This window comes from Terrapene carolina, unplaced genomic scaffold, assembly GCF_002925995.2.
Source record: "Terrapene carolina triunguis isolate 2854851 unplaced genomic scaffold, T_m_triunguis-2.0 Scaffold232, whole genome shotgun sequence".
Lineage (NCBI taxonomy): Eukaryota > Metazoa > Chordata > Testudines > Emydidae > Terrapene > Terrapene triunguis.
The window spans coordinates 1,363,055-1,390,780 of NW_020664583.1; the positions used below are offsets into that span (position 1 = coordinate 1,363,055).

The following is a 27,726-nucleotide window of genomic DNA, read 5'->3' on the forward strand; positions in this document are numbered from 1 at the left end:
TGTCCCAGAGAAATTTTATGTTGGTGGGCAGCACTGCCTTCAGAGCTGACCCCCTCAGCGGGACTCAGGAGATCAGCCCCAGCCTATCCCCTTTTTACTTTAAGAAAAATGGTCACCCTACACAGGTCTTTCAAGGAGTACATCAACTTATCTAGATATTGGCCAAGTGTTACAACAGGCTACATAAAATGCACTAGTGACGCCAGCACAGCTAACTAAAATTTCATATAATGACATGTATACTGCTCTATATACTATACACTGAAATGTAAGTACAATATTTATATTCCCATTGATTTATTTTATAATTATATAGTAAAAATGAGAAAGTAAGCAATTTTTCAGTGAGGGGATACATGGGGTATGTAAGACAGACTACTAGAAGGGGTAAAGTAGTCTGGAAAGGTTGAGAGCCTCTGGGCTGTAGTGCTGGTATTTCATTGTTTACTCTGTCCATTTAATCTAAACTTTCAGCCAGACAGGTTCACTTTTGTGAAGTTCACCTAATCAATTTTGTAAGTCAGTACACTTAAATTATCTGCAGGAATAACCTAGCACAACCTGCACAAAGTCGGCTAAAGTAATTTATACCACACACTACTGGAAAATAATTACCTTTCTCCATCAATCAGCAATAAGTGCATACGTGTACACATGCCCAGAAGCACTAATAGATTCTCTAAATGGCTTCTCCCTTTTAACTTGGAGCAGAGGCCAGAAAGGAAGAAGCATGCAAGTGCCTTCTGGAATAGAGCATGTATAACTTAAAAGTGAAAGCTACATATGAAAGTAGCCAGCTGCCACCATTAGAATGAGAGTAGAACCTTGGAGTTACGACCACCTTGGGAGTGGAGGTTGTTCCTAATGCTAAAAAAACCATTATGGTTCTTTCAAAAGTTTACAAGCAAACATTGACAACTTTGAAATTTTACTATGCAGAAGAAAAATGCTGCTCTTAACCATCTTAATTTAAATGAAACAAGCACAGAAAGTTTCCTTACCATGTCAAATCTTTTGTTGTAAACTACTACCAAAAATGACAAAGTTTAATGTAACACAATACTATACTGTAGTTGCTTTTTTTTTTTTTTTGTTCTCTGCTGCTGCCTGATTGTGTGGTTGACTTCAGTTCGTAAGTCTGAGGTTCTGCTGGATGAGCAAGACCATGGTGTGAGAACCCTGGGGAGGGCAAAGGGTTCCACTGCAACCGTGCAGAGGTTATTCGGACCATTATAGTGACTGATCTCTTTAGCTTCTAGTTTCTTGGAGACATTGTAAGATGTGTAACTTTCATCTCAAGTCTGACAAAGGGGATGTATGTAAATTGCATCTGGAATAAATTACTATGTACTGGAATAAATCCAGTACATAGTTAAATTGCCACTGATCATGTCATGTTCTAGTGGATTATAGAGCAGTCTAGTCACATTTTACTGACTCTAGAATGAAGTAATCAGAATGTCGATCATTCTTGCATATATCTTCAGTTTGAATATATGTAGCAGTATTCAAACACTCTCTCCACTACACTACTTGCATTGAATCAATGTTAAGACAAAGATTACCCCAGTTTCTCTGTACCCTGTTTATACTTCCCATTATACTATTTTGCCTAATTTATTGCTATGGTTCTTTTTTCAATTAGTACAGTCTGCACAATATCCAATTTGGACATCAGATGCAGGATTTCTACTACAAAGCAGGTATAGCCACACCTGTAACCCTGTACTGCAATTCTGTCAGCTCAACTTGTTTGTGTGGATCAGTCTATGGATGTACTTGCTGCAGTAAATGCTGTTTAGAGGGCATTCCATAAGGTGTGTATAGAAATGACGGTGGGAACACAGCTGGTTGAAGTGCTGTCCCTTGGATTAGCTGTCAAACCAAGCCCCTTGAGTTAATTTTTTAGGACTAGGGCGTTTGCAACAATGTCTTGGGCAAATTAGTCTGGAAAATTCAGCAAGGTATGTCTTCCTAATGTGATGCACTTTACGATGGGATTATACGTTCACTTGTAACTAGGTTTTATCTGTTCTAGCTATACTACTGGTGCATTTCACCATGCAGCCTTTTACTTTCAGAGAGACAAGGGGGTGAGAGTATAGTTTACTGGACCCACTTCTGTTAACGGGGGGAGAGGTAATATCTTCTAATTGTTTGCAGTGTTAGGCCCAGGATATTAAAGAACTAGGCGTTAAACAGCAAGGGTAAGTTACCAAACCTTTTTGAAGAGGTATGCACAAAATCACCCCCAAAGCTCCCTTTCCCCATACACTCGTTAGTTTCTTTTATTTAATATCCTTCTGTATTATTGTTTGTATACAGATTAGACAAAAGTTCTACAAGGACCTCACCAGTAAGCTATATTATTTTGCTGTAAAAACTAAAACCTTCTTTAAGTAAGCAGTACAAACAGCTGGACTGGTACAGAAGAAAACAGAACTTTTGTTCCTTAGTTCCCTTTATTGAGGAGTGGCAGACTCTTGATCTGCCCCTGAGAGGTGCATGAAAAGCTCTCCAAGCTCAGTCACTTCATCTTCAGCATTGGGTATAGTCCTACTTTCTCTGTCTTCAATAAAATCCCAGAGCCGAACAGAATTGAAGAACTGTGAAAACAGAATATTATTTGCCTTTAATGCATTCTCTGAAATAAGAAAGATGTCAGTTTGATGTCTGCACTTTATACCTGTGTACAACCTTTCCCAAAAGCATTCATTTCACCTCCCCTTTTTTTCTGAAGTTGATAATCAAAACTTGACCGGGGAAGACATGCTCAAGCTATGCCTAAATTTTAAAAAAGGGGTGGGGAATTATTTTACTGTTTTCTGGTGCTCATGGTGTTTTTGCTCACATACAGAGCAGGCTTCACCAACAGCTTGGGAAGGGGAGGTGTAACACAAGCAATGTTTTCCCCCACACAATTTTTACCACTGTCAAGTTATTAGCTGAAATGTTAGAGCACAGCTCCAGCTCTATTTTTTTAGTGATCATCTAGAAGGGCTATATGCAGGCACAGCTGAAGTTAGTGGGCCTGTCTAACAATCGTAAAGCACGAGCTTAGACTGTCCCCTCAGAACATTTTCTACAATTCTTTGGAGATATCGTTGCATGGCTGAGAGTCATGGCCCATTGAGCTGGTCTTAACTTCGCCTTACAAATAGCTCTTATGTGCTGGAGGAGTTAAAACAGATGAATTTAAGAATATTTTTGCAGCATAAATGAGGGAGCTGATCCTACAATACTTCCCCATGTGTAACTCCCATCAAAGACAATGGGATGTGTAGGCAATAGCTACACAATCAGGAATTTGCTAAAAGATGAGGTTTTGAGTACTATGGGAGAGAGAGTGTGTTCCCCCACACAGCTCTTGAAAAATGCTAGATGTAAAAAACTCATTCTGGTTTTCAAGCAAATTCACAATCAGTGTCAAGTTGGGCACCCAAAATTCAAGTCAGTTAATTTTGAAAATCTTGGCCTAAAAGGTGTTTTTAGAGGAAAGTAGTTCTTTTCCTAAATTTCCCTCAGCCTAGAGAGAAATTATGCCCTTCTATAAAAGGGCAGCTTATATTCAAGTAAATGAATGGCTAAATGTCTGCTTACCCGCACAGTCCCTTCTGAGCTGAGCTGTTTTCGTGGTTTCTCAGGTTCAGCTCGTGTCCCATCAGGGTAAGCATGAAGGTAAAGGCATTTTCCTCCAAATGGGCAGGTTCCCTTTCCTTGTTCAAAGTATTTGCAGGCCTTTTTCCTGAAAGAGAGTAACTAGTTCCTTTAGATGATGGTAAAAATGAAAGCTGTTTCTTGGGGACAGGAGAATGAACTGAGAAGCTTTTCCAGAGCTATCTACCTTTTTTTTTTTAAAATTCTTATCACCTCCTCAGAAAGGCCCTGTATCAGATGACTCTTCTCCCAGTCAAGCAGGATCAGCTCAATAGTTCCAGAACCAGACAATACAGTGTCTGAAAGGATTTTTTAAAAGATACTCTGTACTGATATCAGTCCCTGCTGACCTACATTTAAACACTCTAATCTTTATCATAAAGCAACAAAAAACTCTTGTTCTAGGAGGTGAAGTCAAGTCATGACGCTGCAGTGATCACAGCAACAGCTGAAGTTGAAAGCTATGGGGAAGTCAAGTTTACTCCTTCAAAACTACGATAGAAACCTTAGTAGTTATCACATTCAGTGAGTACCTTTGAGGGAGAAAGGAATCCAAAGCACTATTTAACCTTCAGTATTAAAATGATTTGCCTGCTGAAAACAATAGTTGAGTGTTCTAATTTATACATATGGGGGGGAAGAGGTTGAGTTGGTGAGATTGATTCAGTTCATAAACTAATAGATAAAACATGCACTTTAACATTGCAGCCAGAATAATCCTTCATCTGTGTTTGTCACTTAACAAGATACCTGCTTTGCTGTATAAAAGATTGTTTCCAGTAACAGATTAAGACAAAGTGGCTCTCATCATCTTATTATCTAATAATATCCTTTATAATTTGGCTAAAGTACATCTGAAGAACTACATGTCTTTTTATGTACTTCAAGTCTAATGATTTTAACTGAAGTTGTCATCAATAAATCAGTAACAGGAACATATTTCCTTACAGACCTACATTAAGTAAATGTATGAAAGCAAGTGCGAAGTTTACTTTAATTGCTGCATAGAGGAGAAATACATGTTTGACCATTTGTGTTTTTTCAAACACCAATGGCTATATACAATCAGAGGTCAGACAGATTATTGCCAAATTGTTTTTCCCCCTTGTACTTGTACAACCCAAGAATGTTTTGGGGAAATGTCACCCTTCACTTTTCCACACAAATAAGCAATAATACACCCTACAGTAAAACTACCCAGAGCAAGCCCAAAAGTACTGAGCTGGTTGGTACTAGTCAGCAGCTGCACGTTCCAGCTCCTGTAATATTAATAGCACAGACCCTGATGGAGTATACATGTAACACCAGCAGGCCCTGGTTGTCAGCAGGCAGGATTGAACCAGGGACCTCTGGAGCTTAGTGCATGAGCCAAAAGCCAACTGGCTCTTAGCTAAGGCTGTAGAGCAGACTCATTTTTTCTCTCTCTCTCGAAGAGGTCTTGGTGCCACTAGATGGGACAGAACACTACATCCAGGCAGGGTGTGGGATACACACAATGTAAACAACAAACTTGGCATTCTCTGGAGCAAACAACATTCTAAAGTGAAGGTCACAGAACCTTCCAACTGATACTTTTAGTGTAACATTTAACTAAATACTAGATAATGATTTTTGACAAACCATTGATTCACTGTTAGTTCATAGACAAATCTATTAGCCTTCATGAGCTAATATTAGAGTGTGACTGTATTTGTCTCACCTTTACTTGCATTCACACATGTAGGTGGCCTTATAAAGGAGAGGGGCTTTTCTCCACAAAGACTATTTCAGATTTCCAGTTAAACATATTAACTCTAAAATATTGCAAAAAGAGAAGAGAGAAAAGCCAAGGGAATAACTCTCCCCAGTCTTAATTTGCTGCTTCCTCTCAGATTTGAATGAAGATCACCATTCCACACTGCTTCAGGGAATCACATTTTTCGATACCACCACCACAAGCATTGCGCAAGAGTGCAGACATTGTTCTTCAGAGCGTGAAAGTACTTAACCTGCAGTTAAGGGAACGTTCCCTCAAACCTTCAGGGCACAGATGGAAAAAATATTCTCCTAAATTAGTAGGAATGCAAGTTTAGAAACATCTCACTGCACAGTTCTTTTCTTAAATTTAGTTTTGGTCTCTGACTATAAACATCAGTGGAAATGACAGACAATGCAAGTTACTGGACAGACATCCAACTACCGTTTTCAATACCATGCTTCAGGGCTTGCTTTTCTATAATGATGGTGAGCAAAGAAAATACATCACCTGCCTACTACACAAACTTAACATATTACTGTATCAATTAAGGTTACTCTATCTACTGTATAATAAATCTAAAACCCAAGGAGACAAAAGTTATGACAACCAACAATACATGCCCTCTATCCACCACCCAGAGACAGAAACTTCACCACTAGCAAAACCACAACATTAATTCTGCCCCACCACTGATGTCAATCTTCCAGCAGCCCCGTTACCACTTTCAACCCACTCACTACCACAAATAGACCCATCCTTCTTATTGTCCCTTCTGGACAGTTCTGTGAAACTACCTAAAAGGTTGGGGGTGGTATAACGAGTACATATTGTTAGCCTTAGCTATTCATTTCCCTGCTTTTTAGGTTTTGTTAAGGTTACTTTATACATGTAACATAAAGTGCACTGTTCATGTACTGATTTCCACACTTGTGTGTGTTTTTCAAAGATGGATCTTTAAACAAAGCACAAACTCCTTTTATGAAGAGCAGGGATTGTATTAAAGAGTTCAGCACGCTGAGGAGCTCTACACCTGAATCAGTTGAACAGCAGAACTGGTTGAAAAGCCACCATCATTAAGTGTCCTCCCTCTCCCGCACATTTTTTAAAGCAAAAAAATAGCTTAAATTAAGAAATATCAAAAATAAATAAAACTTGTCAGTAGAAAAATTTCCATCAGCTCTATTGCTCAGCTGATTCAGATGAAGCCAGCTGAACAATTTAATGAGCAGGCTCTTTTGACATATAATCTGCAATGGTTTTAAATTGGTGACAACTGAGTACTTTGTTGAAGATCCTGCTCTTCACAAACAAGCATTCTATTGGAGGAAATCAGAAAAGGAAAACCATGAGAGAAAATAATTTAGCAGTTTTACAAAACAAATATTCAGTTATGGTGTAACTCAATTCTTTATGACCTAACTGTAATATAATGGATGAGGACCAGCTGAACAAGCAAGCTCAATGATACTATATTTAAACAAGCGGTTGTCAAGATTACAAATCAAAAACAAGCCGAGGTAATAAACATACCTAGTGTATTTGGCTTCACAGTAGAAAACAACTGGCCTTTACTTCCTGCTTTTCATTTTCCAGGACTTGCTGCTTTCTTTTGTTCTACATCTGTTTGGTTTTTTGTTTGGTTTTTTTAACTAGACAACTTTTAATGAAGAATGAATCTTTTGGAGATTATCTATTGCCAGCTGAGTTCCTTGGCTAAGAAATGGATATATTCAGTATAAATAACTTATATTTTACATTACTAAAACCTATCAGTAAAGTTTATCTGTGTAAACTGACATCTTCTTAAACTTTTTTTTTTTTCTTTAAAGTTATTTTTGATTATCTTTTATCTGTAAGAGTTAATTCTTTGAAAAAGAGGACATGGTCAAATTCAAAACCTCGTTGCTAATCTAGAGAAAAATGATATTGAAGTGATTTACAGCATGAACTTCCAATTGTCTAAGAGCAGTACCCATCTAACAGTGTGTTAAAATGCCTTAATCTCATTTTATATATTTATTTATTTTACTAGGCACTACACTTCATCAACCTTGGATTAAGTCTTCCAATATCTGTCCTTATTTTCTTTTTTGGGGTACTGTCTTGATGCAATTTCTACCAAACACTGTAGTGTCCACCAATTGAAAGTCCGGAAATTCTAAGAATTACCTAGAATTGGGATAAAATTCGCAAAGTTGCTTAAGTCCTATTTACTTTTAATGAGAAACTCCTAAGCTGCTTTTGAAAATTTTACAATGGGTCTTCTAATGGAAAGCTAGTTAGTTAAACCTTAAGGCCCAATTCTGCAAACACTTACTACAAGGCATAGTGCTTACTAACTGAAAAATTCATTGTTTAAGCTGAAATTTCCCCACTAGTCTTAGCCTAAAGGTGATTTTTTTGTACAGAAAGTGTGGTTAAAAACTATTATAGCACTTAAATCACCATGCCATACTTTGGATTATGATCATAATGCTACTAATATTTATGCAGTTATTAATGTTGAAATGAAAAACTCATCTCTGTCATATGGGCAATGTACTGTGTTCTTAGGAAGAACAAGATGGAGAAAAAAATTAAAAATAGGCTACTTTTTACATGGTGAGCTCTGCAAAAGACCATGACAGACTAACTTGTATTGCATCATCATTAAATTGTATGCTCAACTTTCTACAGAGACCCCTGCTGGAAGTAATGAATAGAAATAGCTATGCAGATTTACTTAAGTAATAAATACATGCCATGTCACTGTCTTGCCTGTTACTCACTATTTGTACCTTTAAAATGAAATAGCTTTTAAAAGTTTACACTTACACGACTAGGTCCAAAATTTAGATTCTGCAAAACCAAAAATCAGATCTGTTTAACACGTGCAACCCAAACATTACAGATTATACTAGTGAAAGTGAGGAAATGATATCCCGTAGTTTCATGTTTGTCCAGGCTCAATAAAAGACAAATGGCAAATGAATGACAAAAGAGCTAAAATAGAAAAAAAAAATAAAGCATTTCAAAGAAGTAATAGTCCAGTATTTGTTTATGGAGACACACTTTTCTCATTCCATGCTTAATATTGAAGCTACTGTCATTAAATTGCACATGTTATTTTATATCAGGATAGAATTTTATGAAGGCAAATCAAAAATGTGTTTTGGAGCTGTGTAGTTTTTTTTTTTTAAAATGAGGTGTTGGTACTTCTTGAAGTTTCCCTTTTAAAAAAAGCTCATGGTATCTAAAAATCAGATCAGAAACTAAATTTGTTTTCACCTCTTAGCTGTGGCAAGCACTAGTTAGCCTTTGATTCTTTCGGGGTCCATGACAGCTGGATTTTTTTAATTAGATGAATTTCAAGACATTCTTGTGGTCTCTTTACTGGCACAAGAACCTCATGGATTCAGGCAGAACTTCTGATCCTGAAGAGTTACAGACCAGTGAACATGGCATTCCCAGGTTGGTATCACAACTGCTGCATCAGGCATATCTTAGAAAGTCGGTCCTATTATGATCCAGATTTATGGCATTATAGATGTCCTGATGAAAACCCATGCATTTACTAAATGCAGAGTAGATAGGGTATCACAGGAATCTGGCAAAACCTACTGAAATTCCCAGACAAAATTAAGTTAGGGTTGATCTTAAAGTTAAGCCTCCAGAACTGCAGGGAAATATAAATAAATAGCATATTTTAAACAAATTGAGAAGGCAGGAAATTCTAAGTTTAAGTTACGCTTTAAGAAGTGTTTAAATTAAATGAATAAAAAGACACTGTTAGTGTCACCCTAATAGCTTAACTCTGCCTACATTTACAGTGAAACACCATCCAAAATCAGGAGACCACCCTATGAGCGAAGACACATCTTCTGCTATAAAAACAAGACTCACGAGATCAACCCAACACTACCACTTCTAACCTGGACATCTGCCCTCTTGTTATATCAAAGCTAGAAGAAGAGATCTCCTGGGCTACTACTAACAGAGATAGTTAATATTTTCCTGAAAGAATGCAAGCAACCCTTAAACAAGTGCCATCACCACCCCTTCTCTAAGCTCCCTTTCTTGTGAAAGGTGATGCTCCCCCATGCTAGGCAAATTGAACAAGAAGCATCCAGGTACTAACACGATGGGTGCTTTGGAAATGTATGTCACACACTTGTTGACAGTGCCAAGTAAACACCCAGGTTTTTTATGGAACCATTCCAGAACAAGCACCGCAAATAGTGTCTCTGGGGGATGAATGCACTTCAGGTAGTGTATCATCACTCAGGTTTTAGCATTCCAAATGGGTCGAAAATGTACTAGCCCAATGCAAAGATGCATTTACCCACCCTTTATAGAATGGAGATCAATGATAATGATAGTAGTAATGATACTTTACCCTCCCATCAAAAAAAGAAACTCATTTATCCCAGGCAAGTGAGCATGCAGAGTTTTACTAGGTTGATATAGCACCATCCTTTACTGCACACCTCCAATGTTCTGACCACCAGTCAAGTCTAATTGTTCAATAAAACTCACCATGCATGTCATTATTTTTACATTTGCAGATGGCATAACAACAACAAATCCCTCAACTAGCCTGTGAAGTTTTACTGATAGGAAAATGGAGAAAAAGAAACAAGGATCATAAAAGTCAGTTCAGTGACAACTTTGGTTTTTTCCCCTCACCGATACAAGCGTATGATAATCCAGGTAGTTAAAGCTGAGTAATAAAAGTCAGCAGACATTATGTAACTGTAGTTTTGGGAAGTGAACCAAAATATCCTCAGCCAATTTTGGAAAGTAGAATTACTAACATTCCACCTGGAGCTTGGGGAATTTCTAATGTCATCATGAGGGATATTTTCAGAGACCATTAGCCTAGCTGAAATGAAAATTAAATTCATGTTATTCAGGGGAAGACCAGAGTTAGATACAAGTTCCTTCAACCACCACTGAAGTCACTGGATATGAAGTGTGTGTGCGTGTGTGTGTACACGTACACATTTACATTCCACAAGGTATGTTTTGAATGGTATTAAAGAAAACGTTTTAGAAAGAGGCTACTGAATACCTTGATCTACAACCTTTTCAGTTTATATAACAAAAAATAATTATGGCTAGTGAACTTACCCCATTCCCTGCTTAAATGCCTCAATCAGCTTATTTTTCTTGTTCTGGTCTTCTACCCAGTATACACTAGGAATTACAAACTCTGATGTCACTCGGCACTGCGGGCAGGATCTTAAATAGGTAATGAAAAGAAAATAAATGTACATATACCTTGTTGAGAAGATATTTCTCAACAACTAGCCATAAACAGCAAGTGGAGAAAGGGGAATTGAATCTTTCATATTGAAGCATCAAAGTGTATCATAGCTGATTACAGTGTATACCAGGGGTCGGCAAACTTTTTTGTCTGAGGGCCACATCTGGGTATGGAAATTGTATGGCGGGCCATGAATGCTCACAAAATTGGGGGTTGGGGTGCAGGAGGGGGGTGAGGACTCCAACTGGGGGTGCTGGCTCTGGGGTGGGGCCAGGGATGAGGTGTTGGAGGTGCAGAAGTGGGCTGGGGGTGGAGCAGAGGGTTTTGGAGTATGGGAGGGGGTATGGGCTCTGGGCTGGGGGTGCAGGTTCCAGGGTGGGTCCAGAAATGAGGGGTTTGGCATGCGGGGGGGGGGGGGGGGGGGGGGGGGGGGGGGGGGGGGGGGGGGGGGGGGGGGGGGGGGGGGTCAGTGGTGCAGGATCTGGGCGCCGCTTACCTCAAGCAGCCAGGCAGCTCTGCATGCTGCCCCATCTGCAGGCACCAGCTCTGCAGCTCCCATTGGCCCCGGTTCCCAGCCAATGGGAACTGCAGAGCTGGTGCTTGGGGCAAGGGCAGTATGTGGAGCTCCCTGGCTGCCCCTACGTGTAGGAGCCGGAGGGGGAACATGCTGCTGCTTCCAGGAGCTGCGGAGAGCCATGGCATGCGTGGAGCAGGATTCAAAGGTCTGATGGGCTGGACATGGGCTGTAGTTTGCCCACCCCTGGTGTATACTGTACTTTCAAGTTTTATAATTAAAGTTTCAACTGAAGTAAACCAATTCAACTCAATCAGGTTTGGTCCAAACTACAGTTAAATCAATGTTTGAATAGTTAGCATGCTTTTCCTGATCAGTGTAGACAATGATTTTTTTCCTTGAGACTTAAAGCTCACCTTAGACACTATTCAGGTACCTCAATCCTTGCTCTGTAGAAGAACTACAGCAGCCAAATAGGGCAAAGGAGAAGATCGATACTTGACCTGTCTACTAAGATTGCAATAAGCAGGTCAGTTTAACTCATGGTCTTGTGAGATGGACACTTTCATTAGAACCAGATCAAGAACCCAAGTCATTTCACAGGGAACACCTAACAGCCATCAGATAATTTCTAGTGTCTACCAACAAGCTGGCAAAAGGCTTTTATGTCCCATTACCAGCCCAATGAACCATCCAGTCTTTCAACCAGAACTTCTTTTAAGATTCCATTCCCTTTTCCTAATATCTTTTCAGAAGGTTGATGAAGTCACAAGTGGTTTAAGAGTTTCAGATCTACTGTGTATACTCATTCATAAGCCAAATTTTTTTAGTAAAAAAAGGAAGCACCAGAGAAGGGTGTCAGCTTATGAATGGGTATAGAGAGGGAGAGGTGGGACACAGCCCTTCCCCCCCAACAGAGGGAGCAAGGAGAGGCAGCACAGCCAGCAGATACAGGAGGGAAGAGGCGGGGCCGAGTCTCTGCGCTTCTGGCCACGCTGCTCTCCCCCCAGCCTCCAAAGCAGCTGCAGCTCTGGGGCTGCCAGGCTGCGGCCGTACCGCCGGGAGCAGCTCCAGCCAGGTCAGAGACATCCTCCCCTGGCCCTCCCCAGATAAGGTGGGAAGGGGTGGGATGGGGAGAGTGCGGGGGTCCCGGGCTAGGGTTGTGGTCATGTGGGGGTAGGTCACAGGGGTTACTCCCCTGACTCCCAGCTTCTCCCCCTCAAAAAATTTCCCCACTAGTTGCTGTCCCGGCCTGTCAGGGTAAGCAGCTGGCTCCCCGAGACACTTTGTTTACTTAGGTTTACCTCCTTGCCTGCAGATGCTTGAGGTAAACAAACCATCTCTGCCCCCCCAGTGGCTTATCCTGATGGCCCGGGAGCCAAAGTTTGCTGACCCCTGAATTATAGGGTTGGCTTATGAACGGGTTATAAAAATTTTCCATTTTTACTTATCCATCTTTTGGGGGAGTAGAGGGGGAGGAGGTTGGCTTATAAATGAACCGGCTTATGGATTGAGTATATACGGTACTTTCTGAAAATGTTGAAAACATTTGTCAATATTGGTTCAGGGGGACGACTGCGAAAACCATTTGGCAGCAACAGCCTCATTTCTTGTCACAGACCAAGCTTCTCATAGTGAATGCCCATTGGGAGCATTACTACAAGCAGCTTCCAATATGCTATATTTCACTGTAGCAAACTCATTGTGAAGGATATGGGGAATACACTATAAGAATGGAAAATATTTTTCAAAAAGTTTTCCCTGAAACATCTGTAGCTTTTTAAGGAGTTCTGGGGGAAAAGGCAAATTTCCTCTTTTGTGATATCAGTTGGATTCTTAAAATTTCCTGTATTTCTGTTCTAAAGAGAATCAAGCTTTAAATGCATTTATATAGGAGCTAAAACAGCAGATACAACAAAGGCATTGGCCAGATAAAAAATAAATGCATGATCAATGGAGTATCTAAATGAGCATTCAGAGTGAGCGTGACAATAGCTAGAATTTATGTGCAATCCAGTAATTGAATGTGTACAAACAAGGCGACAGCAGTTTTCAGTTCCTAACTAAGGCCATATCTACATTTACCGGAGATCAAGGCTGCTGTGATTGATGCTGCGGGGGTTGATGTAACGGTTCTGGTGAAGACCTGCTAAATGGACAGCAGAGCACTGTCCGGTTGACTCCAGTATGAGAAGAGTAAGATAAGTCGATGGGAGAGCATCTCCAGTCGACGCAGCAAGGTGTAGACACTACAGTAAGTCGACCTAAGCTACATCGACTCCAGTTATGTTATTCACGAAGCTGGAGTAGAGTAATTTAGCTCCACTTACCACGGTAGTGTATACAAGGCCTAAGATACTGTACCTCCTTAGCACATGGAGTCAGGATTTTCATGACAATCTCAGTATTGGACACACTAGCATTTTAGGCCCATAGAATTTCTCTTTGTGAACATACTTAGTTTGATATGAAAGAGATACTTTTTGACTAGACAGTGCTATAGAAGAGAACACCTGAATGACACAAGCTATAATAGACACTGATCTGGGTGGATACAAGTCCCACTGGTTGAGCTCTGGCACAAAGTTAACATACACTTACTTTATGATTAGATTCTCAAACTGTTTGGCACACCTCCACTGCCGGATGCAGGACAAACAGTAGATGTGATTGCAATTGGAAAGGATTCCGAACCTTCTCTCCGAGGCCGATGGTTTCTCATACACCACTTCCATGCAGATACTGCATACTTTGTCCTGACTTGCCTGAAAGGCAAAGGCCTTCTCCATCTCATGTTCAAATGCTGCCATGCACATCTAGGTCATAAAACAGAAAGGACAGAAGCAAAGAGTTACTTTGAGTCTCTGCCATATTTGCACAATCTTCTACCTTGTAAAACACAAACAAATCTATGAAAGGCATGTATAAAGAAAAAAACATAGTACTAGTACATCTAACTCTGTTAAGAATGTAGTTCATGCCTTTTGTTTTATAAAACATCCCCAAAAAGATGTTAAAAGAGCACTAAGGTTGCAAATTCCAGCCCACAAAAGTTAGAAAACACCAGAATTTAGATTGCTGTGCAACCTTAATACACACCCCTTGAGTATGCATTAGGAGACAGCCTTTAATTACATGATCACAATCTGTTTTTTTCCCCACAGGACACAGGCCTTACTCAGTGCACAGAATTATGGTGCTTACTAAATGAGCAGCTTTCAATATTATTTTATGCTTGTTCACTGTGTGGCCCCAGGCCGTATTTACTGTACACTATTTAAACCCTGTTCTGAATACAGAATTATTAAATTTCTTCACGGGGTTTTCTATAGTGTTCATCACTATGATATCTGAGTGCTTCACGAACATTGATTTAGTCTCACAATATTCCTGTGAAGCCAGGTGCTATTACTTTTCCCAGGCATTTTGTAACTTTTGAGTGCTTGTCTTTACAACCATAACATTCTGTTTATTTTGATTTTAAAAAAAATAATAAATAAAAAAATCACCTAGGAAATTGCATCCAAAAAGTTTAGAAATTCCAACATGTGGCATCATATTGACCCCCCCCCCCCCATAGGTCATCAGCCAGGCTGGAACCATTGCACAGACCTCAGCCATTTGAGTAACAGAATAAATGATAAAAGCAACAGAGTCCTGTGGCACCTTTAAGACTAACAGATGTATTGGAGCATAAGCTTTCGTAGGTGAATACGCAAGCATCTGACGAAGTGGGTATTCACCCACGAAAGCTTATGCTCCAATACATCTGTTAGTCTTAAAGGTGCCACAGGACTCTCTGTTGCTTTTTACAGATCCAGACTAACACGGCTACCTCTCTGAGAATAAATGGTAATAGCAGTAGGGCTGTCATCCTTTATGTGAGCCAGCACTAAAGGGAGATGAGGGATGCTTTGCCAGTGGGTTTCACAGGAATTTGTTGACGACAGAGGAATATTGAGACTCAGGAATCTCAGGTTCCATTCCAGATTCTGAAGAGAACTGTATTCTGGTGGTTACAAACCCTTCTGCCCCTCCATCCCCCCTGAAACCTGAACTCTCCTGTCCACCCACAGGCTTCTTTTTTCAGTCTCCCCACTCTGGCTCCTCATTCCAGTCCCCGTCCCCTTACCCAGCCAATTCTTGTCTCCCACCAGCTGCCAGTACTAATCTACTCCCTCCATCTGCCTGGCCCAGATCCAGCTCTTGTCAACTCTGCATTCTAATCACGCTGTTCCCGCACTATGCTGCCTCGATGCCAGTAGCGGGAACACTGAGGAGATAAGTGTTTGTCTTTGGCTCTCATTTCCAGTGCCCCATGCCACAGAAGCACACAGTAATTGCTGGTCAAAAGAATTGCTCTCCCCCCCCAGACTGGAGCATACTCAATACAGAAGGAATCTTTGAAGAGTTCAGCTGCCTAACTAACAATTCCTTACTGAGCGTGTGCAACATGAGATTTTTTTTTTTCCAAAGGCTTATAACTTGAACAAATTTACACCCCCCCCCCCCCCCCCCCCCCCGGAACAATAAAACCACATCCTTAAGAAAGGCAATCTCCCTGCCAAATTCCAAACCCTTGCTCAAAGCACGGAGGCCCTCGAGAGTCTCAGCAAAACAGTTGAAATCAGGGGAAAATATATTAAAAATTCTTACATTCTCTGAAACAGCTGAATCATTTTTGCTGAAATTTTCCTAAAAAACCAAGCTTGAGGGAGATACCCAATATGGAAAATTTCAGCCAAACAGTTACAGTTTGGCAAAGTTATAATTTGCTGAAAACAGGGGCTTATAATGAAAAGTGTTAGGCATTCTTAGCTATGTGCAGTGCTACCAGCTCTACCTATAATACAACTGTATTAAACTTGGCACAGCAAAAATTCCCGCTGCTAGTTGATGGAGAACACAATTATAAAACCAAAAGGCCATCTAGCACAGTGGCAGTGATAATGATTTTTTTTTTTTTAAAATAGCTTTTACTAACAAAGCTACTGTATATGAAAGAGAACCAACTGTACTATGAGCAGCTGACTTGCCTCTGATTAATAGATTTGGACAAGGGTTACAGAGAGCTCAATATAACTGAAGTGAACTGAGCCTAAAATCCTATCCAAATTGGGACTGGATGGCTCAGGAGAGTAGCAGTGGGATGCAGCAACTCTCCTGACCTCAAATTGCAGCGAATATCAGCAGTAACTGGAAGTTACCATCTGATTGCACTGCGGTGGACTATGTGAAATGAGTTGGTTGTCTCAGGTCAGTGTGTTCTGGAAGAAGGAGTACAAGTAGAGTTTAGAGAACCTGGTGACCTTTTAGGCTGCAAAAGCCATCTGTTTGAGAGGGTTTTTGGAGAGAGCCAAGGGGATTCTTCCCAGAATGATGAAAAAGGTGAAAAGGAGTTTCTATAGATGGCTGACTGAATTCCTGTTGGATGATTATTTTAATGCAGCTGGTATTTTGTATCAACAACATGTTTGGGTGCCTAGAGCCTTCAATAGGTCTCTTAATTATTTTAAATCTAAATTAAATAAGTATATACACAAATGCTCTATAAAGCACTAAAGTTAGCCAGTAACACACAAGTGTCTGTGGGCTTTAGAACAAGCATATTTATATCATGTTTTAGACCCAAGTTCAATTTATGTTAATCTTTACCTTCTCATGAGCCTTCCTCTGCTCTGGGTCAAAGGGATGAAGTACTTGCAATTCACAGATTTCACACACATCTCCATGGAGGTAAAGACACCGGTCACCAAACTGGCATTCCCCAGCTGCTGCATAGGGACATAGCTGCTGTCCATCAGCATAGGAACTTCCAGCCACTGAATCTTCTTCGAGCCCACTGCAAATAGCTTCTAAATATGAATGAGGCTTCACTTCCAGATTATCATTTTTGTCACTGCAACACACTGGGTCACTCATGGCACTGTGTCTCACCTGTTCTTCACTCAAACCACATAAATCTTAAAGAAAAAGCATAGTATGTAGCATGAAAGACCACAGGAGCATAAAAACAGCTGCTACCTGTTGAATTATAGTTTCCTTGTTAATAGTTAACCCCTTTCACCTGCTGATCTCGTGTATTTAGCAACTTCTATCTCCAAAATTATCCAGCTTTACAGCCTTAAACTACCCACCGTAAAGCTTGAAGATACCAGGTACAGCATATCATGCATTTTCATTTTAAGTATTATAGAAGCCAAGCTAAAACTGCACAGATTTGCACTTAAAATGTGAAATAGGACTTTAAACATGTTTTAAGTGATTGAATTCACTCACCACAATTAACACATGGTCCCTTCACTGGCCAACTGCATATTCTATTTTTTGGGAGGGGGAGTTTGGCGGGGGGATATCAGGGGTTTTAACTCTGATACTGTCACCTGTTTCCCCTGCCAATGAGCCTTTTGGGAAATTTCAGGTTCCCCTAGATAACAATTGTCAGGCTCCTCTAGATACGAGATCAGCAATCAGAAACCCCAAACTTCCCACATACATTCATTCCCACATCATCTCCGACACCGTCCACGTCTTCAATTTAAACACAAAGCTATACCCCTCAGACAGAAATAAAACAGCTTACGGTGAAAAGAAAAGCAGAGATTATGGTCTATTTACTATTTCTGTTCTCTGACATTGCTATCCAGCTTTCCTGAGCATCCAGGTGGCCTTAGCACAGAGACCCTGGGTAGGAAGACTGGGCAGCAGAGGAGATCTGGGGTTCTGCAGGGCTGTGACGAGGAGGAGGATTCAGCATTGCAATCTCAGAGGATTGTGAATGGGGATGCGCAGAGGGAGAGGTCGGTGGGGCGGGAGAGTTGGTGAGACCAGGCTGGGTATGTGTGTAGTAAAGGAGGTCTGGGGCAAGTGGGAGCTCAGTCCCTCTGTGCTGGGGCATCAGCAATGGAAGGTCTCCCTTAATGCTGGTGCCTGAGGGGCATAGGAAGGTCATCAGGGGGAGGTGAGAGGCAAAAGTTGACTATTCACATGAGTAAAGTTACTAACATGCATTAATGATCTGGAGGATGGCGCGGACTGCACCCTCAGCAAGTTTGCAGATGACACTAAACTGGGAGGAGTGGTAGATACACTGGAGGGTAGGGATTGGATACAGAGGGACCTAGACAAATCAGAGGACTGGGCCAAAAGAAACCTGATGAGGTTCAACAAGGACAAGTGCAGAGTCCTGCACTTAGGACAGAAGAATCCCATGCACTGCTACAAACTAGGGACCTAATGGCTGGGCAGCAATTCTGCAGAAAAGGACCTAGGGGTTACAGTGGATGAGAAGCTGGATATGAGTCGACAGTGTGCCCTTGTTGCCAAGAAGGCTAACAGCATTTTGAGCTGTATAAGTAGGGGCACTGCCAGCAGATCGAGGGACGTGATAATTCCCCTCTATTCGACATTGGTGAGGCCTCATCTGGAGTACTGTGTCCAGTTTTGGGCCCCATGATTTACGAGGAGAGGCTGAGGGAAGTGGGATTGTTTAGTCTGCAGAAGAGAAGAATGAGGGGGGATTTGATAGCTGCTTTCAACTACATGAAAGGGGGTTCCAAAGAGGATGGATCTAGACTGTTCTCAGTGGTAGCAGATGACAGAACAAGGAGTAATGGTCTCAAGTTGCAGTGGGGGAGGTTTAGGTTGGACATTAGGAAAAACTTTTTCACTAGGAGGGTAGTGAGGCACTGGAATGGGTTACCTAGGGAGGTGGTGGAATCTCCTTCCTTAGAGGTTTTTAAGGTCAGGCTTGACAAAGCCCTGGCTGGGATAATTTAGTTGGGAATTGGTCCTGCTTTGAGCATGGGGTTGGACTAGATGACCTCCTGAGGTCCCTTCCAACCCTGATATTCTATGATTCTATGAAATGTTTGTCAGATTATGCCCTATGCATGTTACAAATGCAAACGCACCCTTTATAGCCATCACTGAAATGAAAGTGATGAAAAGCAAAGAATGGAAAGCAACAGAACTACTGCTAAAAATCATCAAGCCAGGAACAGTGAAGAGACTGACATTAACTGTTCCTATTCACCTCTATCCCTAAGCACTAATGTTCTCTTTTTGCGTTTTCCAGGCTCATGTGTTTTGCTCTTGATTACAGGCATGTTATGCTCTGGCAGAGGGTTAGGGCTGCTGAACGATGGTGAAGAAAGGCTGGGTGGCACCGTATCCACTGCACCACCAGACCCAGATGGTCTGGTGTGATCATATCTAAAAAGAGAAAACAATGTAATAAAGTACCACAAAAACTAAGATCTAGTTCAAAGCACAATCATTGTTATTCCAGGAAGCTAACAGATAATGTGGCAAACTCTTGATTTCCACTAATGAGCCTGTTTATTCAATATATTAGCTTATGGATCATGATCTGTTCAGATATTATCATCATCCATGTTGTACTACTTAGGATTTCTACAGAACATTTTAAGAATCTCAAAGCACTTTACAAACATTAAGACTTACAACAGCCTTGCAAGATGGGATCCCCATTTTACACAGAGATTAAGGCCTACATTTTGGACAACCTGCTGGATTTTAGCTACTCAGCAGCTTTGAAAATCAAGTCATACAACTGTTAGGCCCAAAAATATAAAGTATAGAACATTGTTTGGCCAGCTTAGCCAAAGTCAGGCTAACAGTAGTTGCTAGGCCATTCCTGCCTCTCTGTAAGACCTGAGGGCATGCTTGCTTAAGCTGCAGGGGATAAGATAGGAGGTGGGGGCCGCATTCTTGTACCAGAAGTGCTAGGAACAGTTTGTTGGACAGATGGAGACTTGCAGTCTTCACTCCCTGTTTCTATTTTTTATCTGTACTCAACTCCCTCTTTTCTCCCAGTCTCTGGTGCATGACGACAAAACTGATAAGAAGCTACTGAGGCATCATGAACTGTTTGTACTGTCAAAAGGATAGATATGCATGAATATTAGAAGCTTTTAACTAGTAAAGGGGGGGGGATTGGGTTGTTTTAACTATGACGCGACGGAACTGTCTATATAATCTCACTAGTTATTGTAATCGTGGCTGGTTCTCTCTGGAGACGGGCCGCTCTCTATTGTTGTGTGCACTCTTCAATAAAGAGCTTGTATTGGACCTTGCTGGTGTTGCCTGTCTCACTCTGCGGTCAGACAACGAACCTTGCTGTCTGGGTTAAAGTCCCCGACACATCTTTCATATTGGGCACGGAAAGACTGAGGAACCCCATGTCAGACACTTTTGAAAATGTAGATTTAAATGATTTCTCCAAAGTTGCAAGACAATGCTGAAAGAACAATATTCTTAAAGCATGTGTGTTCAATTTAATACTACTATTCTATTACAAAAAATGTTTGCTGACATTTATTCAGATGTGGTAACATCAAAATATTGTGTGTACTGCCAGTTTGTGATCTCTCCTGCTTTGCTAACGGACAGCAACAGCAACACTCTGTGCTCTTATTCACACATACAAATATGGTGTATGCATGTGTATACATAGAAAAATACACACACACAAACAGAGATATAGATGGATTTTTCAAAAGCACTCAACATTGGCCTAACTCTGCTCCCACTGAAATCAATGGGAATTTTAGTCTTTAGGTAACAGCATGTTCATATCAGCTCTGTGTTCTTGGGGAACCAAGGCGCAGTACCTAGTCTGATTCACACAAGACACCCCCACGCCAGCCTCTGCTTGAACCAAAGCCGATCAGAAGACTTACAAAAAGCAATGAAAAGGCAGTGGGAGACGCACCTAAACCCCTCCAGACAAGGGTGACAGGATTAAGGCAACTCCCCTAGCCTCATCTGCATCAAAGATGGGACAGGGAGGCATCTCCATTAGCATACAGAATGGAGAACAGAGATTCCAAGGCAAGAACTGCACTGATCTGTGAGACCAGAAATGCAGGAAAGCACTGCATGATGGGGAATCTCTGCTCCAGCTGTTAATGAACCCACGCCTGCACACACCCAGCTCAGTAGTTATCAGATCAATTCTAGTAATAAATCCTTTATTGGTATCCAAAATACTGAAGCTGCCTGATTGTATTGTGAGCTCCCTGGAAGGAACACCACCCATAGGAACAGATTATTCCAAGCTATTGTCTAGCCTGAACAAAATAACTTTGGTATACTCCCTTGAGCCATCAGTTTACCCACAAACAAATCTAGTGTTCTCCCTTGAACCATTGTTCTTTCCCTACAAAAACACCTACCCATGCTCAAGTAAGTGCTCTGATGCAGACTTTGGATCCAGGCATCAGTTCCATTGGGACTTCATCTTCTCCTGACTGATCGTGCTGGGGCTCTGCCTGTCTCCAGCACTCCGGACCCTCAGCTACCACCACCACCTGGGAACCCTGATTGATTCAAGCTTCACGGACTGGTGAGAAGCCATCTCTCTTTCTCGCCTTCTGACCCTGACTTGTGTGATTAGTTATAGTTTTCTAAACCTAACTTTTGTAATCAAATTTAAATTAGATTTAATATTATAACTATTCTGTTTGTTTGGCTCCCCTTGTATGATTATTACCTGGCAATAAATAACTTTCATGGTTAAGCTGGCTGTTTCTCTCACTCTGAGGCAACACTCCTTGTACCTAAGCTAAAGATCCCTACAGCGCCCAAAAATCCTGTGGAGTTTGCTCATCAAGTGGGTTACTACCAGAACAATTGTAACGTAAAAATGTGGATAGGGACGTGCTGAACCTGGGGCTTATAAGTGCTGCTCGACCCAGCCTGATGAGTCTAGGGGCATATAAAGGGTCAGCTTGAGAGTGCTGATTAATCCGGTCCTCTCAGATGCACTCTGTTAATGTGTGTGTGTTCCTCTGATTCTGGCACTGGAAGAACACAGCCCTGGGGAACCTAGGTCCTGTAAGATAGCTCCAATTGGGAGGGAACTTGCAGAACGGAGAAGTAGAGCTCCGTATGAGAAAAGACAGTTACCTTTTCCGTAACTGGTGTTCTTTGAGATGTGTTGCTCATATCTATTCCACAACAGATGTGCGTGCTCGCCATGTGCACTGGTGCCGGAAGTTTTTCCTCTAGCAGTACCCGTAGGGGAGCACTCTAGCGACCCCTGGAGTGGCGCCTCCATGGTGCGGTATAAGGGATGCTGCGTGCTCCGCCCACCCTCAGTACCTTCTTGCCAGACAACTCCGACAGAGGGGTAGGAGGGTGGGATGTGGAATAGACATGAGCAACATCTCGAAGAACACCAGTTACGGAAAAGGTAACGGTCTTTTCTTCTTCGAGTGATTGCTCATGTGTATTCCACAATAGGGGATTCCAAACTCTGTTGGAGGTGGGAAGGAGTTCACAAACTCTCGGGATGGAGAATGGCCCTGCCGAATCCTGCATTCTCCCTGGTCTGAGATGCAATCGCATAATGCGAGGTGAATGTGTGAACTGAAGAACACGTGGCAGCCCTACAAATGTCCTGAATGGGGACATGGACCAAAAAGGCAGCCGACAAGGCCTGCACCCTAGTCGAGTGCACCTTCACAATTGGTGGCGGAGGGATTCCCGCCAGGTCATAACAGGTACGGATGCATGAGGTGATCCAGTTGGAGAGTCGCTGAGTGGAGATCGACCGACCTTCCATGCGCTCAGCCAAGGCGATCAACAGTTGCGAGGACTTTCTGAACGGTTTAGTCCGCTCCAGGTAAAAAGCCAGAGCCCGTCTCACATCCAGCATGTGAAGGTGGCGCTCCTCACTGGACGCATGTGGCTAGGGGCAGAGGACCGGCAGAAAAATGTCCTGACCCATGTGATAGGCGGAGACCACCTTTGGGAGGAATGAAGGGTGTGATCGGAGCTGGACCATATCTTTATGAAACACTGTGTACGGGGGCTTGGAGGTCAAGGCCCTGAGTTCCAAGACCCGCCTAGCCGACGTGGTCGCAACCAGAAAGGCCACCTTCCACGAGGGAGGTGACCAGGAGCATGTGTCTAGCGGCTTGAACGGGGGCCCCCCATGAGACGGGCCAACACCCAGGTTTAGGTCCCACTGCAGGACTGGGGGCCTAACATACGGGAAGAGACAATCCAACCCCTTAAGGAATTGGCCAGTCATAGCATGGGAGAATACGTGGCCCTGCACCGGCGGATGGAAGGCCGATATGGCCGCCAGGTGCACCTTGACTGACAAGGGCGCCAGGCCCTGGGCTCTAAGGTGGTGGAGGTAGTCCAGAATAAACTTAATCGGGGCGGCCACCAGGGAAACGCCCTGCTTGTCCGTCCATCTGGAAAACTGAGACCACTTTGCCAAGTAGGCTCGGCCGATGGAGGGCCACCTGCTTTCTAGGAGGACGTGCTGAACCCCTTCAGAGCATGTACTTTCCTCCCTACCTAACCATTCAGCATCCACTCCGTGAGGTGGAGTGCCGCTGGGTTGGGGTGGAGGAGGCGGTCCTCGTCCTGGGAAAGCAGGTATGGGCGGGACAGCAACGGCCATGGCGGGGCGACTGCCAGGCCTGTGAGGGTCCCATACCAATGCTGCCTGGGCCATGCCGGGGCAATCAGAAGGACTCAGGTCTTGTCCATCTTTATCTTTTCCAGGACCTTGCAGTTCAGCGGGAACGGAGGAAAGGCATAGAGAAACTTGCTTGACCAGGACAGGAGGAAGGCATCAGAGATAGCGCCCCCCCATCCCCGAGCAGAACCGGGAACAGCAACAGTTCTGCTGAGTCGCGAACACATCCACCTGGGGAGTTCTCCACACTTGGAAAAGTCTGTGCATCACCTCTGGGTGGAGAGACCACTCGTGCTGAGAGGAGAAGTCCTTGCTCAAACGATCTGCCCTCTCATTCCGGGCGCCCAGCAGATGAAAGGCCTGTAGGCAGATGTCATAGGCTATACAAAAGTCCCACAGCCTAAGGGCTTCGCAGCAGAGGGCAGAGGATCGGGCCTCGCTTTGCCTGTTGATGTAGAACATCGAAGCCCTGTTGTCTGTGAGGACCCTGACAATCCGGCACTCCAGGTGCGAGCGGAAGGCCATGCACACTGGCCGTACTGCCCTGAGCTCCTTGACATTTATGTGGAGGGTCAGATCCCGAGCTGACCACAGACCTTGGGTCTGAACGTTCCCCACATGAGCCCCCCATCCCAGGTCCGACGCGTCGGACACCAGTTCCAGCGACAGGGCCCTGCCCCTGAACGGGACCCCTTGAAGCATGTTTCTCGGGGAGGACCACCACCGTAGGGAGGTGATTACTGGCTTGGGCACCGAGAGGACTTTGTCCATCCAGTCTCTGGCCTGGGAGAACTCCTAGGCCAACCAGAGCTGGAGGGGCCTATCCTGAGTCTGACATGACGAACCACATATGTGCACGCCAACATGTGACCCAAGAGCTGGAGACACACTCTGACTGTTGTCACCAGAAACCTTGTAACCGTGTCGATGAGCCCCTACAGGGTCTCGAACCTATCTGGTGGCAGGGAGGCTTTGGCCGACGAGGCGTCCAGAACCGCCCCGATAAACTCTATGCGTTGTACCGGGACTAACTTGTTTACCAACAGGCCCAACGTGGTGCACGTGGACGGAAGGAGCGCCACGTGATCCCACACCTGCGACCACGAGCTGCCCTTGACCAACCAGTCGTCCAGATAGGGGAAGATTTGGACCCCCCGGCGCCTGAGGTAGGCCGCTACCACCGACATACACTTTGTGAATACCCTGGGGTCTTTGTATCCGTTTGTTCCTTGCTAACAGGAGCCATACTCTTTTGCAGATGCAAAAGCATGCTCCCACTAGGACTGACTCTGCTAACAAAGGACAACACCCATAGGGTTTCATTGTGTCTAGAACTAGGATTTGATGGCTTAGGATCCTTCAGTATCGAAGTTTTTGCCTTCACTTCAGGAGCAAAGGACAGTACTTTCAGCAGGATACACTTTTTATTCCTTGAGAGTTGACACAGGCCTCTCAGTACTCACAGAACCAGTGGCTATGGAACTGGACGGTTTATCTGCTAGTGCATCCTGAAGCAGTAAGGCTTGGAGCTGATGCTCTTCGCAAGCTATTGGGGTGAAGGTACTGCAGAATGAGAACTGTGAAGGTTGTCGACCTTCCCGCCCCATCACATATGGGCATCCAAAGTGGGGAACACAGCAGGACAAGATGCACACCTCTTAAATCCTACCCACTTCCCCTTTGGATCCACCATAGTATCTGCACACCCACACCAATGTGAGTGAACAAAAACTAATAAAAATACTTTATAAAGAAAACACACTAAAATTTCTAACATTAATACTAACTGAGAAATCTAAGCTAACTTCAAAGTGGTCAGATGCAGGATGGATCAACTTGGAAAGGGTCCTACTGATTAATGGTGCATGAACTGTATCGATATCTGAAAAGACAATATTTTAATTTCTATAGCACCGCTTATTTAAGGAACTCAAAGCAATCAGCCTGGTGAGGTCAGATTATCCCTATTTCACAAGAGGTTAAGGCCTAAACTTCGTATTAGAAATTTTAATGTTATCACACAATCAAGAAATTCAGCATAAAAAGTTCCACAGCAACCTTAACTCGGTCCCCTTTTTCCCCACAGCATCCGAATAAACAGGCATAACTCTACAATTTATTATTATTTGTATTACAGTAGCAGTCAGAGACCCAAGTTAAGACCAAGCCACCATAGTATTCAACACTACAAACATGAGATGACACGGTTTCCTAACTAAAAGGAACTTGCTGTCTTTAAAAAAACCCACCACAAAACTCAAGGACAAAAAGCCATAGGATCATTAAGATTAATGCAGAGAACAAAGATACAAAACCAGGAAACTGCTGAGTACCCAATTTATCCATCAGGAGCGCAATGTTTGCCTTTCATGTTGGTTTTATAAGCCTTTCATTATCTTACTCTTTTTTAAAAACGCATCCAATACATCTTTGTTGCTGTTGTTCCTTTATTTCCTAGAGTGCACAAACCTATTATCTGCATCTTTTCTAGTTGTGGGAAACACACACTATACTAGAAGAGTGGCAATTTTTACCTGCAGCGAGCTCCATAGGCACATTGTCCTTTCTGGTAGTATCTGCAGACAGTAGAGGGTTTGCTTGTAGTTAAGTCATGTGAAAACAAACACCTGCTTCCTTCACGACACACCCCTTGCATATAATACCTGAAGGGATAAATGGTTACAGCCACAGAGATCTGTTACATACGGTAAACTAGGACACTTATTTTCTAGAGAAAGGTTTTGAAGAGCATTTCTCTCTCAATCCTGCCCTTTGTTCTCCATTGCAAGAAAAATCCCAGATAAAGGATTACACATGGGGAAACTCCTAACTCCAGCTGGAAACTTAAATTAGCCACTTTAATCACATTATGCAACACTTCTGGTTAACACCTTCCTAAAAGGTCCTGTTGGTAAATCACTAAATACTTTTAAATAGGTGCAGCTGAAATACACAGATTTTTGGTCACTGAAAACAAATATTTCCTTTTTGCATTCTTTTTTAAAAAAGGTAGCAGTAATGAGCACTAAATAACTCATAATTAAACAGAGCAGAAATACAAGATAAACTATTACATAGTGTTACTTTCAACTCTCCATCCCCATGTAAATTTTTTAAACCAGGGAGCAGTATTATAGTAAATTGACAATAACGACACAAGGCAAACACTGGTCCCTCTAACAATTTGTTTTAATTAACTCAGTTCTTCTGCAAGTTGCTCAGGAGATGGCCAGATGCAAAAGGCACAATACGCTGGGAACTGAAATCAAAACAACAAAAAAGCACCGCTCTGCTAATTCCAGAGGAAGAGACAGATCGTTGACATTAGGGAGAAACAAACCCCGACCCCGTAAGCATGACCCCCATACAAAATAACTCGTAATTTGCAGCTTGTATCACGTAGCTGCGCTTAGAGAGCCCGGCAACCCGACAGGACCCGACTACAAGCGTCGGATTCAGTCGGGTCGGGACTGCAAACAACCCGATCCCTGGGCTCCAGTCCCCTCCTTCGGCCGCTCTGGGCCGGGGCGCTGCAGTGAGCCCCGCTCCACTCCGCGCCAGCGGCAGCCCGGCCAGCTCGCTCCGGGAAGCAGCGGGGCCACGCGCCCCGGGCCCGCTTGGCAACGCGCTCGTTTGTCCGGCCAGCTCGGCTAAGGCTGAGGGGCCCGGGCCGACAAACGCCCTGTACAGAGCCGCGTTCGCCGGCCGTTTCCAGGCAGCCCCGTATAGCCCCGCGCGCCGGGCAGCGCGACTCGCCAGGGACTGGCCGAGCTCCTGGGGCCCGGCCTGGCGCCGCACCGCACGGCCGGTCAGACCAACGGCAACCCTTGGGCTGGGAGGCGCCATTTCCAGACGCTGCGGCACCAGATCGGGCCGCCCCGGAGCCGGCTCAGCTGCCGTCCCGCTGGACTCCTGGCACATAGGCCCAGTGGGCGCCGCACCCAGAGCCGCGGGGCGGGGGTCGAGGGCAATGCCGGGACCCGCCGCCAGAAGCTGCGTCGCCCCCACTCTCACCTGCAGGTCACCTCCTTGGTGCTCATGTCTCCGCTCCCCGGCCGCCCCCGCCGGCAACCGACACGCTCCCCCCGCGCCGCTCGCTCTTGGTTGGTTCC

At 43.5% G+C, this 27,726-nt stretch overlaps 1 protein-coding gene across 1 annotated transcript; it reads right to left on the bottom strand.

Annotated features, from left to right (window-relative positions):
* Window positions 1-1,988: 1,988 nt before the first annotated feature.
* Window positions 1,989-27,726, bottom strand: MKRN2 (makorin ring finger protein 2). The gene is made up of 8 exons (XM_026656690.2): window positions 27,629-27,726; window positions 26,149-26,277; window positions 19,190-19,368; window positions 16,810-17,117; window positions 13,756-13,970; window positions 10,505-10,615; window positions 3,601-3,745; window positions 1,989-2,606 (listed from the first exon to the last, which is right to left on the bottom strand). Exons 1-8 carry the CDS (start codon window positions 27,652-27,654, stop codon window positions 2,463-2,465), a joined length of 1,257 nt encoding a protein of 418 aa, XP_026512475.1. The 5' UTR covers window positions 27,655-27,726; the 3' UTR covers window positions 1,989-2,462.

Coding starts and splice junctions, on each gene's coding strand:
- MKRN2 (XM_026656690.2), bottom strand. CDS start 27,654: ATGAGCACCAAGGAGGTGACCTGCAG. Junction 17,118..19,189: donor ATTAGTGCTTAGGGATAGAG/GTGAATAGGAAC, acceptor TTTTTCTTTAAG/ATTTATGTGGTTTGAGTGAA. Junction 10,616..13,755: donor TTTGAGAATCTAATCATAAA/GTAAGTGTATGT, acceptor TACCTATTTAAG/ATCCTGCCCGCAGTGCCGAG.